We start from the raw sequence: 19,708 nt of genomic DNA, 5'->3' as shown, positions 1-19,708 counted from the left end.
GGGGTAAAACATCACACAGTCTCTCAGCCTGAAAATTCCTTTGCTTACTAGGTTTTCTCAGTGGGGCAGTGGTTCTCATTGTCAAAGGTCACCTATTTATGAAACCAATACAGATGATACCTATGTCCCAAATGGAGACCAAAATTTTGCCCCTTGGAACAAACAATACCAGGCTCTGTGTATATGAGGTCTTATCTCAAAAAATGGGATATCCTCATTTGACTAACATTGGATGTTCCCTTGGAGGTAACAACCTCAGAAGTTCACAGTGTGTACAGGTGCCAGCACAGCAGGCTGGAGTGTACATGTTCCATCATTCCATGAGGCCAGTGGAGATCACTCAGGTTCATCTATAGGGATGAAAGCCAAACAAACAATTTAATTAGGGTCAGTAAAAGCAAAAAGAAAGGGCTTTCTCATTATATCTGATAATTCCACTGTAATGAATTAACTCAGAAAGCAAGGAGAAAGCAAATCCCCAGACCTCTGCATTGTTTGGGATTTTCTGAGGTGTTGTCGTCAATGACAAATCCATGTACAAGTTGGTCATATTATGGGCAGACTAAATATGTATTTTTGGACAAGCTGTCCCAAAAGAATCAAGCGATGCATACAGTGTGTTCACTTCATCCCTCATTTCTCAGCTGCACGCGTACAGTTGCTTGAATTGAACACTGGTGACTTATTTGCAAAAATGTTGAATGCAAAACCCTCTTCCAATTTTTCACCAGTATTGGATCCAAAGGTCTGGGCAGTCAATGCTTTTTCCTTAGATTGGAACAGCTTGGAAGCATGTGCTTATCCTCCAGCACCTCTCATTCCAAAGGTGCTGCAAAAACACTTCTCAATGCAAAGAATCTTGGCCCTAATGAATCTGGCAGCAGAAAAACCACAGGTAAATAAAGATATTCACTCATCTGTGTAAGCAGCAATGATGGTAGGTGTTTCCTACATATCTGGATCATATTAAACTAGCCCTCAAGAATAATCATTTCTCACAACAAGTGGTGGACATAATTACTCAAGCAAGAACACCTTCCACTTTGAAAGCATTAGAGGGGAAGTTGAAATGTTTCTCACATTGGTGTGAGCATGACCACATTTCTCGGCTTAAGGCATCAATAAGCTGACATCCTCTCTTTGAGGAGAAATGGCAGCAATCACAATAAAAGGTTACCATTCCATAATCTCTGACATGCTGCATCATTACAGAAGAGAGAATATACGACAAAACAAAGAACTTCCCAATCTTGTTGAAATTTGATTTCACATACACAAAGGCAGAAAACTGAAGTACATAATCAGTTGGCTGAATGAAACTACCTACAGATCAGACAAAGATGGGTCAGTATCACTGATGCCAAACCATTTTCATTGCCAAGAACAGGGATGCACTCATGGGCAATCAGTCATTTGTGGTGAAACCTCTTTCTGGACCTTTCTGGGCCTGGACCTTTCAACTGAAGATGATCTACATGACCCAGTGAGAGAATTGTAATGCTACATGAAAATAACCTAGCCTCAGCAAAGAGGGAGATCCTCTCTAGTCTTACCTCTGAAAGAGGGAAAGGATGAAATCTCAGCACAGGCTCTATTATCTTGAATAAGAAGAGTTATCTGTTCTTCATAATTAATCCAACATCAGATGAACTTGTTATGCAGTTTTGCACTTGATGTTAAGGCAACAAGTAATGCATTCAAGTGAAACTTTTCACAGCAAGCCATGAGATGGAGGTTTGGAGTTGACTCTTTGTAGCTCTTTAATATCATAAGTTTCATTAAGACCTGATGGAACTTAAAAGTCTACCTTCATGAGTCATTCAGCAGGTTCTAAAGGAACACAGCATGACAACTTTTCCAGGATTTGAAAGAGGGAATTTTTTTTCTCCCCCATTTGCTAACACTGCATCTTGGCACATAAAGTCAGTACTCCAGCCAGGTTCTCCATGTACTTGACTCATATATCTTAGTGGGCCAGAGATGTACTCTTTGGAGTAAGATTTTGCTCCCTCCACTTCTTACCTATTGTCCTAAGATATTATGATTGGGTAACATATTTGTGGAAGAAACCAATTTTTTGGGGGAAAAAATGTTTCTTTGATAATATACTTACTCAGTCATAATATGGATACACCCTACTAATCTCCCCACAGTTGCATCCTGCCAAGAGAGTATGCTTTCCAGTCCAGTAGTAACTGAAGTATACCCAGGACTTGGTGCCAGTCCCTGTATCAACTGGAGATCAGTCAGTCAGTCTGAAGGTGACATATGGGAGAAAACTTTTAATTTCATAGATAAAAATATTAGCCTTGAAAGGATGGATTTGTGACTCAGTGGTCATACTCCTAAGATATTATGAAGAAAAATTTGTTAATGCAAAATCAGTTTTTCCAAGTAAAAGCCTGCCATCCTCCCCCTCCCTCCAGGTTAAGACCACTACCACTAACACCAAATTTGAAGAATGTTATAAGGCAGATATACTGGGATCACCATGGGAGAAATACTTGTCTTTTTCAGACACTACTGGTAAGTGTGGTGAGCTGGGCTGTGTCTACTTTACCGAATACTTCCTTTCCTGGGAGGCTAATGGTATTGGACGGATGCTTGTGTTCCTCATGATTCAGTGCATTCTATACTTCAACATCCTCTTTGTCATGGAGGGAAATGTCTTTCAGAAGCTGTGGTACTATATCACATCATCCAAATTCGTGCCTCTGAAAAGCTTAGCAGAGGATGCTGGTCTAGTTCAAGAAGATGATGATGTAGCAAGAGAACGTTCACGATTGGCCAATACTCTTTTTCCATATCTCTTCTCATCTGACATTTTGATCATGCAAGAATTGACTAAGTACTATGACAGCCATCTTGCAGTGAATCATATCAGTGTGGGGATCCCTGAAGGGGAATGTTTTGGGCTGCTGGGGATAAATGGGGCTGGAAAGACCACAACTTTCAAAATGTTGACTGGAGATGAGACTATTTCATCAGGACTTGCCTATCTCGGAGGCATTGACATCAAGCAGGACATAGCACAGGTTCATATACTGTACATTTATATTTATAGTTTGGTTCTAATTTTTAACAGTTGTATTAATGCTAAAATTAACATTACATTTTTTAATGATTGAACTAACAATAATCCATATTAGTCAGATTGAAAAATGTACATATTGTACATATTATTGTACATATTATTAACAATGTAATTTACCAATACATCATTGCACCATACCTAAGACACATTATAATATACCAACTCTACATCAGCTTTTACGAAAATCATAATATCTGTCCACATAATGGTAGATACATGTACTAAAATATACCATGGGATGAATATATTTTTATATATTTTTAAACTGTCTCACTGAAATAATGAAGTTAAAGTTGAGGTTCACTTTCTTTGAGAGTTTGTTGCTCTAAAAATAAAAAAGTTCTTGACAGAAAAATGACACATCTTTCCCCAACTTTGTGTCGCTTGCAGACATTTAATTTTATCAATGGTGCTTCACAGCACTGTTTCATGATGCTATGAAATGGTAATCTTGAATATGCAAATTTTTAACAATGGAAATTTATCTGATGGACTAAGTAGTTCATAAATTGTAAAGATTTTCACATGCACTGTGTCAGTGACAGCTCTAGAACAGATATTGGAAAAATGTATTGCAAACTTTTTATTATGGGTGCATGATATTATAATTCTTTATTTACAGATAATAAAGAACTGAATTTAAGAAAAATTCATGTTGATTGAATTGAGATCAACCTCATTATTTTTTAACTTTCCTTTTTTCTAAATAACATTTAGGTCAATAATTTTGGAATTAAAGTATAACTGCAGTATTCATTCCTCTTTAACTAGGTAACGAAATGCCCACATTGTTGATGCTTAGAGACAGGCTAATTATGCAGGTCATGGCCAGGTTCTGCTTGATGAGCCAAAAGTATGTGTCAGATTCTATTTATTGGTGCTATATCTTCCTTTTCTGTACTGCATATACTCATAAATCAAGTCAGATTGCAAACAACAAAGATCTTGATCTGCTGTATCATACTGTGCCTGCAGATTAGGATCTGTGTTGCTTGTTTGTCTCATTACTCTCACCAAACTGCACAGAACCAGATCTGCCATCGCATAACATGCTGGCAGATCTGGGTCTGGGAAGTTTGCAGATGGACTTGTCTTATAAATAAGTATGGATGGTATTTTATATGTTATATATTGTAGTTACATTTTAGGTGAGGCGTAGACTTGGCTACTGCCCTCAGTTTGATGCTTTGATAGACCAGATGACGGGCAAAGAGATGCTGTATATGTTTGCCCGCCTTAGGGGAGTGCCCCGTAACCAGATAGACCAGGTGGTGAATGATCTCTTGGATGCCCTGTTACTGACTGACCACAAGGATAAGCTTGTCCATGCATACAGGTAACTTGAGGGAAATGAGACGTTCATTAGCACAGCAGAGAAACAGACTATTATTGGGATCAAAGAATTTGGCTGGCATCAATATTAGAAATAAAGTTTTACAGTGGAACAGAGATCAAGCTATGGAACATAAAAATAGTTTTTGTAATTTATTTTATACTATACAGATCTTATAATATATATATATATATATATATATATATATATATATATATATATATATATATATATATATATATATATATATATATATATATATATATATATATATACAGTTTAAAAAGAATTAGAAAATGTAGCATTATACAGAATGTAATATTATCAATTCTTCCAAAATCTAAAATGTTACCTTACACAGACATACTTTAGTTTCTACAAAACTTCAGTTTTCATTCCAAAGTTTAGTTCTGATTTAAAAAAAACACAAAAACATTTTATAATGTGAAACTCATTAAATTGGGAACATAAAACATAGTTGATGATTTATTATTGCATATTATTTGCTTTTATTTAAAAACATGTAAATTATTGCATGCTAAGCTATACAACTTGTTTGAAAGGGTAGATTCTGCCAGAGATAGCTCTTTGATTTCCATCAAAAGTGTTAGTTTTTCAGGGCTAAAAAATAATTTATTGTTCTCTTAGAAATCAGTAACATGTTTTCATTATTTTTCTAGTTTTGGTTACATCTAATTTTGTATTAACAAGGATATGTACCACATAGACATGAGCCAGATTTTTATGTATTCAGTGCTTGTTGCCTTTCCACAAGTTTAAAGTTCTCATTGAAGTGTGTGTATGTGTGTTTGTGTCTGCACATCAGCACAATCCTGGCTATATACAAAAAATAGGTTCAGAAAAAGCCAAAACATAATGTTTCTTGTATGAAAGAATTATAACCCCTGTTGCAGATCAGGAAATTAAGTACCAATGAAATTGTCTTTTCTGGTGTGTAAAACTATGAAAATTGATTCCCAGTCGAAGTGTATCTAAGTGTCATATTTAGAGTCATATTCAACCTTTTTCGCATATCATACCCACTTTGTTGCAGACTTGTAATTTGTCTAGCTATATGGAATATCTACAAAGATGGACAAAATCTGTGGGTAGCATCATAGGCTTTGCACCCACTGCAGCTACCCTGGCTATGTACATATAGTTAATAATGGCCTTGGGATTATCTATTTCTCTTTAATTGGAGTCAGTTGACTAACATAACTATTTCTTGAATCATTAATGTAGTGGTGGAAACAAGAGGAAATTGAGTACAGCAATAGCACTGGTTGGCAATCCACCAGTTGTGTTTCTTGATGAACCAACCACAGGAATGGATCCTGTTGCCAGACGCTTCCTTTGGAACATGCTGACCAGCATCAGGGATGCAGGCAGGACTCTTATACTGACTTCCCACAGGTAAGTAACCTGTTTTCTACAACCAAAGTTTTGAAGAAGAAAAAAACAATTTTATCTTGTGTCAAATTTGCTTATAACAAACAGCAGGCCTTTGGTAAGAAAACTCTTTGCTACAAGTGAAAACTGTGTTAAGAATTAAATACCACAATTTGTTCAGTACATTTATTCTGAATGGTCTTACAGTTCATGTATAGTTTTAAAATACTCTCACCTATTCACAAATAAGTTTTGTCATATAATTTGATGACTTTTTTTGAGAGACCTGTGTTTCATTTTTCAGCCTAGCATTAGGCAAAACATTTTAATATAATGACATCTGTTGGTTCCTACCTTCTGTATTTCATTTCTGCACAATAACTCACAATCACCATCTACTTTCATCAAACTTGTGAATGGCTTGCACTTAGGTTAGGAAGATAACATCTGGATATTGGGGTCAAAAGTCAAGGTTACTGTGACAACCATGACATTTTTGGTATAATCACTATGCTTTTTTTGCACTTGATTATTTCTTACACTTCCCAGTATATGGAGTATGCAAAGAAACTAGTTTGTCACTGTTTTATTATCATCTCTTTCTCTTTAATCCCATACATCATATAAATTCGAAAAAAGAGGACTGCTGCATAAGAATAGCATAAGAATAAGTGTGTCCATCATAGGCCTGTGTCTGCTTTCCTTATTTTATATATATATATATATATATATATATATATATATATATATATATATATATATATATGTAGCAGCTTTATATGACACATTTACAAGAAAACATGGTTTTCTTCAAATTGAAACATCTCACATATTTGTTATATTAATGAAGAGAATTGGCTAGTGGTCAAGCCTGTACATTAATAAGACGGCCCCAGATGTTAAGCAGCACAGGCTTTATCAATGTGAGTTTTGGATGTTATTTGGCTGAAAAAACTATAATCTTTTTTAAACTTTAAAAAAGTCAGATCTATATACAGCACTCTTGCTGTGCATGTCATTATTCTCATTGTGGAATTTTTGGCGCTGACTTTATGATCACTCAGAGAAGGTTATATATATATATATATATATATATATATATATATATATATATATATATATATATATATATATATATATATATATATATATATATATATATATAAAATCTCAGGTATGTGTTTTACTTTTTTTTTTAGTATGGAAGAATGTGAAGCATTGTGTACCAGACTGGCTATCATGGTTAATGGACAGTTCAAGTGCCTTGGGAGTCCTCAGCATCTGAAGACCAAATTTGGAGAGGGATACACTCTTCTTGCAAGAGTTGCACCCCCTTCTGAGGGTCAACAACCTAATCCCCAGCCCCTTATTGACTTTATCAATCAGAAGTTCCCCAATAGTATTCTGAAAGATATACATTCAGGGATGGTACACTTTCATATCACTGATACTTCAATCAGCTGGGCACAGATATTTGGTACAATGGAGAAAGCTAAATCTGCATTCAAGATTGAAGATTATTTAGTAAGCCAGACAACTCTGGAGCAAGTCTTTTTGAACTTTGCCCGAGCCCAGATGCCGCCAATAGAAGAACAAGCAGGTTGTTGTAAAGGAATCTGTTTAAAATGCGGACTATGCAGTCCATGTTGTAGTAGAAATCCATATGGAACATTAGATCATGAATAATGGCAGCTGTTTTTTTTTTATAAACAGGGTATTTCAGTGTTGTTTGTTCTTTCATACACCTGCATTCGTAGAGATATATAATAATTGTAATGACCATCCATTCTTCAGTCCAGCAGACAGTATCATTAGTCCATTCAGTCATACAGTTTTCAATTGATTGAAAATTGGTAAATATTATGATACCATGAAAATTATGGCTATCACCTCAATATGTAAATATTGACAAAAGAGTTGATTTTTTAAAATAGTTTTTTCCCTTTTTTGACTTGTAGCTTGATGCAGTACTTGACACAATCTTTTTAGCATAACTCTCCATGCAGGATTTGATGTCTGCCTAAAGATGTGAATATTGACAAAACACTTTGTACACTACTCTTGCAGATTTCATTTGAAAGCCGTGAAGTTTGGGAAATGCAATGATCTTCATCTGAAGTTATGTATATCCTAAAATCACAGTGCTTCTGTGCATTTTGTTATTTTCTTTATGAAGTATATAACAGAATCTTATGAACACAACTATTCTCATGGTTCTAAAGGATTGCCATGAAACTATACATTTTTTGGTCATCATTTGAAAATGCACCTTTCAACAAAGTACTGTATTCACAAAATTTTTGTAAGAGTTATTTCCCATATTGACCATCAGTTGAATGCAGTGTATGAATGACTCTTGTACAATCAGCTAGTCCCACAGTTTATTTTATGGATACTGTAAAACTTTGTATGTAATATGGTAATTGTTGAAAGATGTGGTTATTAACACATGATGGTGCTCATGTAATTTTTGTCATTTCACTTTTTTACTGTAAACTGGATGTAGTGTGACAGAACATAACCAGTCTCAGTTTTCGATGATTACCATTTGTACATGTTATATCCAATTTCTGAAGATGCACATATTAACAAATCACTGTGCTCTAGCATTTAATTTTATTAGAGTTATTGCCCTTTGTGTCATGCGGCAGGATGCATTATAAAACAATCTTGTAAAACTTGACTTGCAGTTTTTATGAATGAAATTTGGTACATATTATGGTCATCATCTAGAGGTGCACATATTGAGAAATATTTGGCCTTCTGTGATTTTTAAGAGTCAATTTCCCTTTTAGTTACAACTGAATACAGTTTATGACAGAATTTTGAGAATGCATGTACTCTTGCAGTTCTTAGTGAATTGCTGTGAAACTTACATATTATAGTAATCATCACCAGATTTCCATGGTAACCATCATCATCATCAGATTTCCTTGTTAACCGTTAATGTACTTGCACTGTTTTCAGAAGAGTTGTGCCCTTTTTTGACTATATTCAGTTCCAACTTGGGGTTGGGTGGGATGCAGAAGAGGTGTTATATTTACCTGAGCAAATTGTTCATGGTTCCTCTTGTTTAATTTACGATGTATTTATTTAGACCACAATTTAATAAAAGACAGGACTTGTAAGACCATGGATTTTTCATGCTGGAATTTAACAGGGATTGACTGATGTTTGAACTTTAAAAAATTTATTTCTCCTTCTTCCCATATGTAAACCATGTCACCTCTGGTTGTGCTGCTCACAAGTTATGAGAGTGGATTATCATTTTATCCTTCTCTCAAAGGTTACCTGAGATATAGGTAGGATGTTCAATAGTCTCACCCCCTGTTTCTTATTCTCCTAAGGTTAATGTGATTAGGGAATATATTTGAAAGCGGAAGCAAATTTTTCAGTAAATTATGTTTTTCCTGGAATGCTTACTTGATCACTTTAATACCCTCCCATCCTCTCCACAATGTGTGCATCCCATTCATGATGTTCCGTTCAGCTTAAAACTAGCACCACCTGGTGTTTGCAAGGGGAGGTAATGGGCAAGAGTATTCCCTTTCGTCTATATAATACAGACAGTAAAGACTATTTTTAGTGTTTGTGAGGGCTGGATTCGGGAGGTAGTAGGGATTATATTTCCTAATATTAATGTGATCACATGAGAAATATTATTTACTGAAATTTTTTATTTCTACTACTGCTACTAAAATTAATAATCATACAGTGGTCCCCCATTATATGCTTCTCATTCTATGTTGTTATCCTTATACCATCCTTATTATAATGGGGAAATGGTTATGAACCCCATTATATCTAGTCAAATTTGGTTTTATTATTGCTACTTGATGAATCATTTCACTTCATCTTATCACTGGCTTTTGAAAACCATTTATAATGTGATTTTACATCATTAAATTCTCTATTTATATGTTTTAATGCATTATAATAACACATCCTGGTTGGAAAATCACTCTGTATAAGGTTTGATGCTGTGGGTCACTCTTGTGTCCTCCATTATCCAGATGTAGCACTGTAATAATAATAATAATAATATTAATAATAATCATATGTAAAGTAGACAGATTAGTTTGTTAGGAATATTGGTATTCATACACAGATGACCTGATTATATTTTAAGACCATTTCAGCAATGAAAAAATACATTTTCACATATTTGAACTTATGGAACTAGCAGTTTGTCAATATTTTAGCATTTTCATGCTGTTGAACCTCTTGGATTTTAAAACATTTTTGTTGAAACCATGTTAGCATGATAAGGCAAATATCTCTTGAGGTGAACAAATAATTAAATTTTGTTAGCTTCTTTAGATGTATAGTTTGATGACCTGTCAAGATTTAGATGTCATTGTAGCAGTTATTCAGATTATTCTAAGTTTTAAGCTTTATTTTGACCTTCATCTTTTTGGTCAGTAGTAGGGGCATACATGCTTTAGTTTTCAATCAAAAATTGTTCATGCATAGATCCCATGTTGTAGAGAAGTCTCATAAAACTGGACTATTTTTTAAATGTTTTGCTTTCTTGAAATGTTTTTCATCAGTTAGTTTTGAAAACACTTGGTTCTTCCAAGGAGCAAGATAAGTGTTTGGGTAAATGTGGCTTTAGTGTATACCAGAAGCCACGGCTATTTACCCAGTAGTCCATGCTTGATAATAAGTCCTATAAATGAATCCACAGCTACATGCCCAGTAGCCCATTCTTGATAATAAGCCCTATACATGAAGCCACAGCTACATGCCCAGTAGCCCATTCTTGATAATAAGCCCTATACATGAAGCCACAGCTACATACCCAGTAGCCCATTCTTGATAATAAGCCCTATACATGAAGCCATAGCTAATTACCCTGTAGCCTATGCTTCATAATAAGCCCTCTACCTGAAGCCACATCAACTTACCCAAGTAGCCCTTACTTGATAATACTCCCTATACCTAAAGTCACAGCTGCTTACCCAATATTTGACAATAAGCTCTATATCTGAAGCCACAGCTACTTGCCCAATAGCCCATTCTTGATAATAAGCCCTATAACTGAAGCCACAGCTATTTACCCAATAGCCCATACTTGATAATAAGCCCTATATCTGAAGCACAGCAACGTTCCCAAAAATCCCATACTTGATAATAAGCCCTATACCTGAAGCCACAGCTATTTACCCAATAGCCCATACTTGGTAATAAGCCCTATACCTGAAGCCACAGCAACTTTCCCAAAAAGCCCATACTTGATAATAAGCCCTATACCTGAAACCACAGCAACTTATCCAGTAGCCCATACTTGATAATAAGCCCTATACCTGAAACCATAGCTACTTACCCAGTAGCCCATACTTGATAATAATTACACACCATTTAAAAATAATTGGATAAAATTTACTAAGAATGTCTTTGTCCACCAACTACTCTTGACAAATTTATTAGACTCACCCCTTTGTCTTGTCATGAGAATAATAATGTGTAGTTTCTTACGATCAATATACATTGTATCAAAGTTAAGTTGGTTCACTTTTCTTATACATTTTTCATATTTAATTAGGAATGTAATCATATCAAGAGGTGAACAATTCTTTTGTTACAATATCACATAATATTGTATTTTATACTGATTGTAATGTTTAATAGAAATGTACTTATTTTTTAAGTTTGTCATTCATTTTTAATTTCAGATTTTCACCAAGTTGGTAACAAGCCTTTAGATTGATTAAAATTACATTATTGATGTAGAAGAATGCTATAAGTTGTTAAACCATGACACCAGAAAGGAACTATTCATTTTTTCTTGGATTCTTTTTGCATACGTTTACATTTATTGTAAACAGTGATTAAAGTATAGTTCTGTTATTTATTTCCTGGTATACATTATTATTATATTTATAATACTTTGTAATTATAATAATTGAACTGTTCATGAACTGAATTTTTTTTCTAGCTGTTTGTAATTATATAAGAAATTAACTCTGTATGAATGTCCATAGTATAGCAAAGGCCATTCATGTACAGTAGAACCTGTCTTGAAAGACCATCCCTTCTGACAAAAAGTAATGGTCTTTCAAGACAGGTCGTCTCCCATGAGAGGTAATAATACTATATAATCAATAAATCTGCAGGGAAAACATGGTCTCTCAAGACAGGTGGTCTTACAGCATGGTCTCTCAAGACAGGTTTTACTGTAGTAAGTGATTTTTTAAAATCCTGCAAAATATAAAAGTCAATTCTGAAATGACTAATATTTATTGTATTTACTAAAACTTTATTTTCCTATGTGTGCTAATCAACCTGTAATTTATTTGCCAACTATTTTAAAATTTCATTGTATAAAATTAGTCTTTGTCATCAAATTTAGATGATAGTGATAAACGTTTGTTTTTTTATTTTTAGGTTATTTATATTATTTTCTTTGTGGCTTGTAGCCTAAATGACAAACATCCAGAAATTGATGTAAATCAGGCTTGTGCAACTCCCTACAGGGCACAGACTGGTTAAGCGATTTTTTTAAAGCCAAACCCTATGATGTCAGTAAGCAGATAAAGCAAGGTTGCAGGCCAGATCTGGCCCACTAGCCATAGTTTGCACATGCCTGTTATAGATGCTAAGAAAATGTTAGTTTGTCTGCAGATATATGTAGTCATTTGTACATTTGTGACAAGAGTCAGTAAATATCATTTTCAGTTAATGATTAATGTACAAATATCAATTTTCAGAAGTCATTTCATTCTGTAGTTATGTGTCCTTAATGTATTAGCTTCCATCGCAATGTATGATATGGTTCATATTTTGCTATGTACAAAAATATTTGCTGAGCACAAGGGAGCACTTATAGTCCACTTGTGTTTTGCTGCAAATGTTTGCTGGAGCACAAGGAAGTACATTGATCTCATTTTTGTTATTCTGCAGATATTTGTTGGAGCACAAGTATACTGAGCCCATCTGTATTCAGCAACTGTTTGCTGCATCATGTGAGCACTATGAGCTGTCTGTTTTCCCCTGCAAGTGTTTGCTTATATGAATGGCTATTGTTCTTACATCATCATGTAGAAAATAATTTAATTTTGTTCGATTTACCACCCAGTGCCCAAGGTCCCTCTAATTTAAGATCCGACTCCACCAGTACTGTAGGAAAATTAATTTGTCTGAGAAAACTTAGATCATGCCAATTTAGTGCAGAAATTTATTTTCATGATGTTGAAAAACTAGCAAATTATTAATATTAACCCCCATGTATGCTAATTACCAGTTAGAAGATTGTCTATTCATCGTATTTATGTTGAAAGCTGTAAACTTTGTATACAAAGCTAAGCATGTGACCTATGAATGGGGAACAGCTTGCCAGTGTTACCTATAATTAGTTCTCACTTGGCTATAACATTCATGTGATTCTACCTGAGGTAGGACAGAATACCATTTTGGATACTTAAGTGTATTACAGAAACCAGCCCAAACCAGTCTAGTAGTTACCAAAGTGCTTTGATACATGGCCCAGTAATGAGAATAATGCTGTCATGTATACACAAGAGTCTGTTGATTACATTATCGTAGTAATCTGGAAAACTTAATCCAAATATGAGATTTAAGGTATTGTAAGTAATAACGGGATCAAATGTGGTGCATGATGGCTATCAGGTCTTTGATTAAAAAATGTCTGTTCTTTAGCAGAGATAAGAAAAGGTGAAAGACCGACCAAACAATGATTTCTGCAGAAATACTTGAGTATTTTTTTAGCCTTGTTTAATTGCTGCTGTGTTGTTCAAGATGTTTCACGTTAAAGTTTAATGAATAATAATTTAGCTGGCCCTTGCTTACCTTTACATATAGTCCGATTTTTCTTTGACCCTTCCCACCCCATTTTAGATATTTTGACATTTATATTGGAGTGTGGGGTAAGAGCCAATTGCGTATCAAAAAGTTGGAATTCGCATGGGTAGCCACATGCTAGCAAACTTAAACAACCTTACATTGTGTCATACCTGCATGAAATCAATAGGAATATGATTTTTTTTCCCCAAACTGCGAGTATAACATTAATTCTGCTTCAGTGAAATTTGAACTGGTACTTGCTATTTGCATTTGCATCGCTAGTCTCATGTCTACACAAATCTCATGACCTCCATGACATCAGAGGTCCAATAGTCATGTGCTATCAACAATAAACCCCTCTCCAATGTTGTATGAAAATTTCAAAATATTAAATGAGAGTCACAATGTTTTTAATGCTCAACATTTATCTACCAAGAACAACAACCAGAAACCCATCACTGTCAATGCAGCCAATAGAAAGCCAGATTAATCAAACAGAGCACATGTAGGCAATGTTTTTAATGCTCAACATTTATCTACCAAGAACAACAACCAGAAACCCATCACTGTCAATGCAGCCAATAGAAAACCAGATTAATCAAACAGAGCACATGTAGGCAATGTTTTTGTTGGTATCACATAACTACCAAGTTGACAGGAAGTATTGTTTTAAAAAATTATGGTATTCTGGGCAAGACATGAAGCAACGGAAAAACTTCACATAAAAGTGACCATTAAAAATCAGTAAGATGCATGGAGAAAGGTTCAGAATTTATTCTTTATGTTGATATAAGTTACGAGTAGCTAAACGTGCAAGCATTATAGAATTATTAAAAATGGGGTCATTGAGGGGTCAGATTGTGAACTGTGAGAGTTAGTTATCATGTGTTAACTGGGAATAGGGGAGGGTGTTATCATCAGTTTCCCCTTTCAGCAGATAAAATCAAGTGACATTGTGTCAAATTCCAACTTTTCAATAAGCAATTGGCCCTAACCCAGTATCAAAATACCTAAAATGGGGTAGGAAGGATCTGAGGAAACTTGGACTAGCTTTAATGTGTGTGTGTGATTAGGATTTTTAACATAGCTTTAACAATTTTTCAGTCATATCGCTACAATGTCTGCAGTGTGGCAGTTTATAGTGATGTCTAGCACTGGGGCATCATGTCGCAGACGCGTAGCATGATGTCCCACCCAGTCACATTATCCTGACACCAGGCCGACCAGTCCTAACACTAACCTCTTCCGATGCTAATGAGCATAAACACTGCTAATCCAACAAGTAAAAAGAACTTTGATAGACCTCATGACCCAGAGGAATACATTGCTTTACATGAAATATTTTGAGATCTGAATAAACACACAAGTCAATTGTATATGATATAATTTTTATTGTTTCATATTTGAAGTACAGAGTTTGCAATGTTGTATGAAAAAAATAGTTTAAAAAAAGGGTCATTTGGGGCACATGGGAATTGGAGTCAGTATGTGAGGAATTTGAGTTGGGGCTTGTGGGGTTTTTTTTAAGTCACCAGACCAGGGCCTGTGTCTAAAAAAGCATTTCCTTGAGCACTGAAATTGTATTTTATTTGTAACACACATGCAGAGAGGAAATCTGAGCAATGGACATATTTACATGACAGACTATGTGCAAACTAGTCTGTTGTGTGATGGGTTCACTTTGAATTAACAACTACACAATATATTCTTTGGTTCTTTTAATTTAGGACTCAAGAACCATGTTTTTTTATTATTTGAGTTTGGTTTTTTTGATGTTAAATCTTAACACATTTCTTAAAATAAAATACATTCCAAAAATGGAAATTTTCAAGTTACAAATACAAACATATCACATACAGACCACTTTAAAACTAGGTTTATTTAGCTATATCTGGCTTTATTTGTTAAATGTATTATTTCATAAGACAGAGTGCATAGTTTTATATTGTATGTTTGAGTTCAGGAGACCATACAAAATTTTATATGAAATGTTTTCATGATATGGTGCAAAGTTTTATTTCAAATGTGTTTGTTCATATGAGTCAGAGTTCAGAGTTTTATATTAATGTGTTAGTAGAGGAAACAGATGCAAAGTTTTATATCAAATTAAATTATGTTTTGTATACCATTGCCACATGTTAAGATAAGTTACAATTTTGGATCTTTTAAAAGTGAAGACAAGAGTAGTAATAACTGAATTTTAATGATTATGTGATTTAATGTGAATTTCCTTTTTCTCCATGAAAATAAATACCTCTTGTCTTAAAATACATTTATATTGTTCAGAATCTTGTTTAATTAGAGCAATAATTAATGGCTTTTTCAGTTGTCTTTCAGATATGTATAACCACTTTGTACAAATTATTTTGTGTTTGTCTTTTCTTTTATCAAGATAACCAGAAAATAAGCTATTTTATTTAAGATATGTATCTTATCAGTAAAGAACATAATTTATTTTTTATATTTATGAATAATAATTGAATTTTAAAGGTTTTTTTTGTGAAAATAAAGGTGAGAAACAAATATTGTGCAAATTTTTTGTGTTTACAAATTTTTTTGTCGAATTTTCAGTCTTTCTGGCATAGTAGTGGTTAACAAAGCTAAATCATAGTTTGATTTTCAATAACTGGAGTAAAAGAAAATATTTATAGATTAAAGACCATGTTTCTTTCCCATGCTTCAGATATAGTTTTTAATCACTTAATCAGAAGTGAAATATTGTCCCACTTGGCCTGATCACCAGGTGGCATATAAACAGACCACATTCTTGTCCCACATTTCCTTAGCACTAGGTGGCATAACAGGGTGGGATGGACCATATTATTGTCCCACTTGTCCTTAGCAATAGGTGGCATAACAGGGTAGGACAGACCATATTATTGTCCCACTTGTCCTTGGCACTAGGTGGCATAACAGGGTAGGACAGACCACATTATTGTCCCACTTGGCCTTAGCACTAGGTGGCATAACAGGTTAGGACAGACCACATTATTGTCTCATTGTCCCACTTGGCCTTGGCACAAGGTGGCACAACATGGTAGAACAGACATTATTGCCCCACTTGGCCTTAGCACTAGGTGGGATATAAACAGGGTAGGACAGACCACATTATTGCCCCACTTGGTCTTAGCACTAGGTGAGATAAATAGGGTATGACAGACCAATTATTGTCCCACTTGGCTTACTACTAGGTGACATAACATGGTAGGATAGGCCACATTATTGTCCCACTTGGCCTTAGCACCAGGTAAAATAATAGGATAGGACGGACCACATAGAGTTTGGGATGAGCCTAGGCTCGAGCTCAAGGCTCGATAATTTTGGAGCATTTTCGGGGTCTCAAAGCTCAACAAGCTTCGAGCTTACACCTAGAAAAATTCTCCGCTTTTTGATATTATCGGACCGGATAAACCCGTGCAATAATTAATTGACTGTGGGAATGAGCGGCTTTACAGATTCACACGGCCTATGCTTCCCCATGTGTTAGTCGACCAGTGGGCGGTCGTTGCCTTGCAACGGTCATCGCTGGGGGCTCCTAAGATAATAATTCCGATTATTATGATTGTGGCTGACGGGGAGAAGGGGTTTTTCAACTTCTGCAAGCGAGAGAACTGGTGAACTTCTCAAGCGTTTGGCCTGACGATGAGTGGTGCTGGAGGGGCAGTAGGCACACAACTGACGCCCGAGGGATCTCTCTTAAACTGATTTTTGAACAGTTCAAACAACATAAACGTGTTATCAGCGATTTTTCACATTGTATCTGCCCTTTGTTTGTTAATTTTTACTTATATTTTATTTCTAAAGCAGTAGCGATGTCAAACAATAAGAAATCAGCTGTTTGGACTTATTTCAACAAGCGCGAAAAAAAAGGATAATTTCGCAGCTTGCAATGAATGTAAGCAGACAATTTCATGTCCACAAGGAAACACTTCAACAATGCATCGACATCTGCTTAGCATTCATCATATTGACGTCAACAAGGATGAGTCTGAAATAGAGCCGAAGAAAATGAGAACAATGGATAACTTTGTTGTCAAAACTTCACTGGAAGAAATAGTCTTGAAACTCGCTGCAGTCAGTGGATTCTCGATTCGGAAAATCACTCATTCAGAATTTATTCGTCAATCGCTGTCATTAAGAAGAATGAAGCTACCTGCTGATGAAAGATCGGTGATGGCCCTTATTCGTGATTTTGAAAAAAAGTGAAGCAACAAGTCATACAGGACATTAAGAAAGAACTCTCAGAATCAAAGAGATTTTCAATATCATTGGATGAATGGACAAGTATCGGAAATCGTTGATTTCTCAACATCCACCTTCATATGGTCTCGTCAAAATGTATCAATCTTGGTCTTGCCAGAATTTACGGAAGTTGTAATGCTGAAAAAATGAACGAGCTCGTTGAGGAACATCCTAATTCTTTTGGTGTCTCATTCAAACAGGATATTGTTGCCTCTACCGGTGATGGAGCAAGTGTCATGATCAAATTCAGAGAAAAATCGCCCGCTCTGTATCAAGCTTGCCTTGATCACGGATTGCATTTGGATGTTACAAAAACTTTTTACAGAGAAAATTGCCCAGGTCAAGGAATTTCAGTTTTTTCACACAAAGAAACTGGACAGACTGATGATTTCGATTAAAGCGACGATGAATTGAGTGCTGAATAAGTTGAGATACAAAGTGAATCATGGAAGGAAAATATAAAGACTGTGAGAGAAATTGTTAGGTTTTTCAAAGGCTCAGCCATATGATCGGATGCGTTTAAAGCTAAAAGCTCAGAAAAATTTAACAAAGAACAACAACTGTCCCTCGACTGCAAAACTAGATGGAATTCCATGATAAAAATGCTAGAAATCTTTATTAAATTATACGATGTCACCAATGAAGTGCTGAGTGAAATCGGATCCGAGCATCTCTTAACTAATTTGAAAATAGAATTATTGAAATCCATAGTTTTGGCATTGAAACCGGTTGAGGTTACTCTTAATGCTATGAGCGAAAAAAAGCTTCTCTGAGAACCGCTTATGTTGCTATTAGCTTCATGAGGGAAAAATTGTCTGCACAAGTAACAGAGATCAGTCGTACTCTTTTAGAAAATATTGATCATTACATCGACGGTAGAGTTAACAACTTATGGATCTTATGATTTCTCTGCACCATTTGGATAATGTTCCATCCAAAACTTCTATTGAATTAGCGACAAATTTGATGAAGCGGCTATTTCCATCGGCAAATACTGCAAATGAAGAAGCACATGATGAGAAAATAACAATTAACCACAATGAGCTCTCACTTGAAGATGAACTTAGATTTTGATTGGAAGCTTCTAGCACTCAGGGATCTCTTCAAACCGATCGATTTAAGAAATTACGCCAAGAATTTTCCTTGTCAAAAAGTAATGGTGAACTGACTGAAAATTTGAGGCGATTATCAGATGCCATCAGTACAATCAAACCGACTTCAGTTGATTCAGAAAGAGCATTTTCGGTTGCTACTAATTTCTGTACAAAATTGCGATCAAAGTTATTGGATAAATCTCTGCATGCTCTTGTCTTTTTGAAATACTATTATATTAACAAGAATGATGTTTAAAAATAAATTATAAAGAAAATTATTTTTCGTACTACTCAAGCTCGAAAGCTTGAAAAAATTATCGAGCTCGAGCTCGCACGAGCTTCAAATCCCTGAGCTTTCTTATACTCTAGGACCACATGCTATATTGCAATGTTACTTAATTTCTGTTGCATTGTCAGTAACCATGCAGAATCAAGACATGTGATCAAATTGGAAATAAAGAAATTAATATAGTGGACAAGAAAGGTATGCTGAAATGCAAATAGATCTATAAGATTTACAGTTCAAAATGACCCTCACTGAAGAGGAATTATTGATTTGTGGTCAGTCAGATATGGTGACATTTAGGTTGCATTTTTCAAGTCCATGCTTGCAGCTCAAACTAGCATGATCCTGTATCATAATGTCATGAACTCAGGGAGATATTGGGCATAAACTGACATAGTTTCAAAATGAAGGTGGAAAAAACATTATTATGCAGTTTTTATAATCACAACAAAAGTCATGTGGAA

The 19,708-nt window shown here is 35.0% G+C and overlaps 1 protein-coding gene and 1 long non-coding RNA gene across 5 annotated transcripts in view; one reads left to right on the top strand and one right to left on the bottom strand.

The window, feature by feature from the left end:
* The window catches only part of LOC149803110 (phospholipid-transporting ATPase ABCA3-like), an 89,871-nt gene extending 81,764 nt beyond the window's left edge, over positions 1–8,107 (top strand). Inside the window, exons 17-20 of the mRNA XM_089952711.1 lie at positions 2,518–3,035; positions 4,243–4,430; positions 5,673–5,843; positions 7,019–8,107. Coding sequence (XP_089808837.1) covers positions 2,518–3,035; positions 4,243–4,430; positions 5,673–5,843; positions 7,019–7,505 — 1,364 coding nt within the window. The 3' untranslated portion in view covers positions 7,506–8,107. The remainder of the gene's footprint in view (positions 1–2,517; positions 3,036–4,242; positions 4,431–5,672; positions 5,844–7,018) is intronic.
* Positions 8,108–8,818: 711 nt separating this feature from the next.
* LOC149803109 (uncharacterized) overlaps positions 8,819–19,708 on the bottom strand; it is a 108,135-nt gene continuing 97,245 nt past the window's right edge. For all 4 annotated transcript variants that reach the window (XR_016420136.1, XR_016420137.1, XR_016420135.1 and 1 more), the window contains one exon: positions 8,819–9,840. This is a non-coding gene — a long non-coding RNA (uncharacterized LOC149803109). The remainder of the gene's footprint in view (positions 9,841–19,708) is intronic.

The sequence above is a fragment of the Sinohyriopsis cumingii genome, chromosome 3, assembly GCF_028554795.1.
Source record: "Sinohyriopsis cumingii isolate HCF-2022 chromosome 3, ASM2855479v2, whole genome shotgun sequence".
In the NCBI taxonomy this organism is placed as follows: domain Eukaryota; kingdom Metazoa; phylum Mollusca; class Bivalvia; order Unionida; family Unionidae; genus Sinohyriopsis; species Sinohyriopsis cumingii.
Note: the sequence above shows the minus strand (reverse complement) of the source record. Positions and strands in the feature narration are given on the sequence as shown.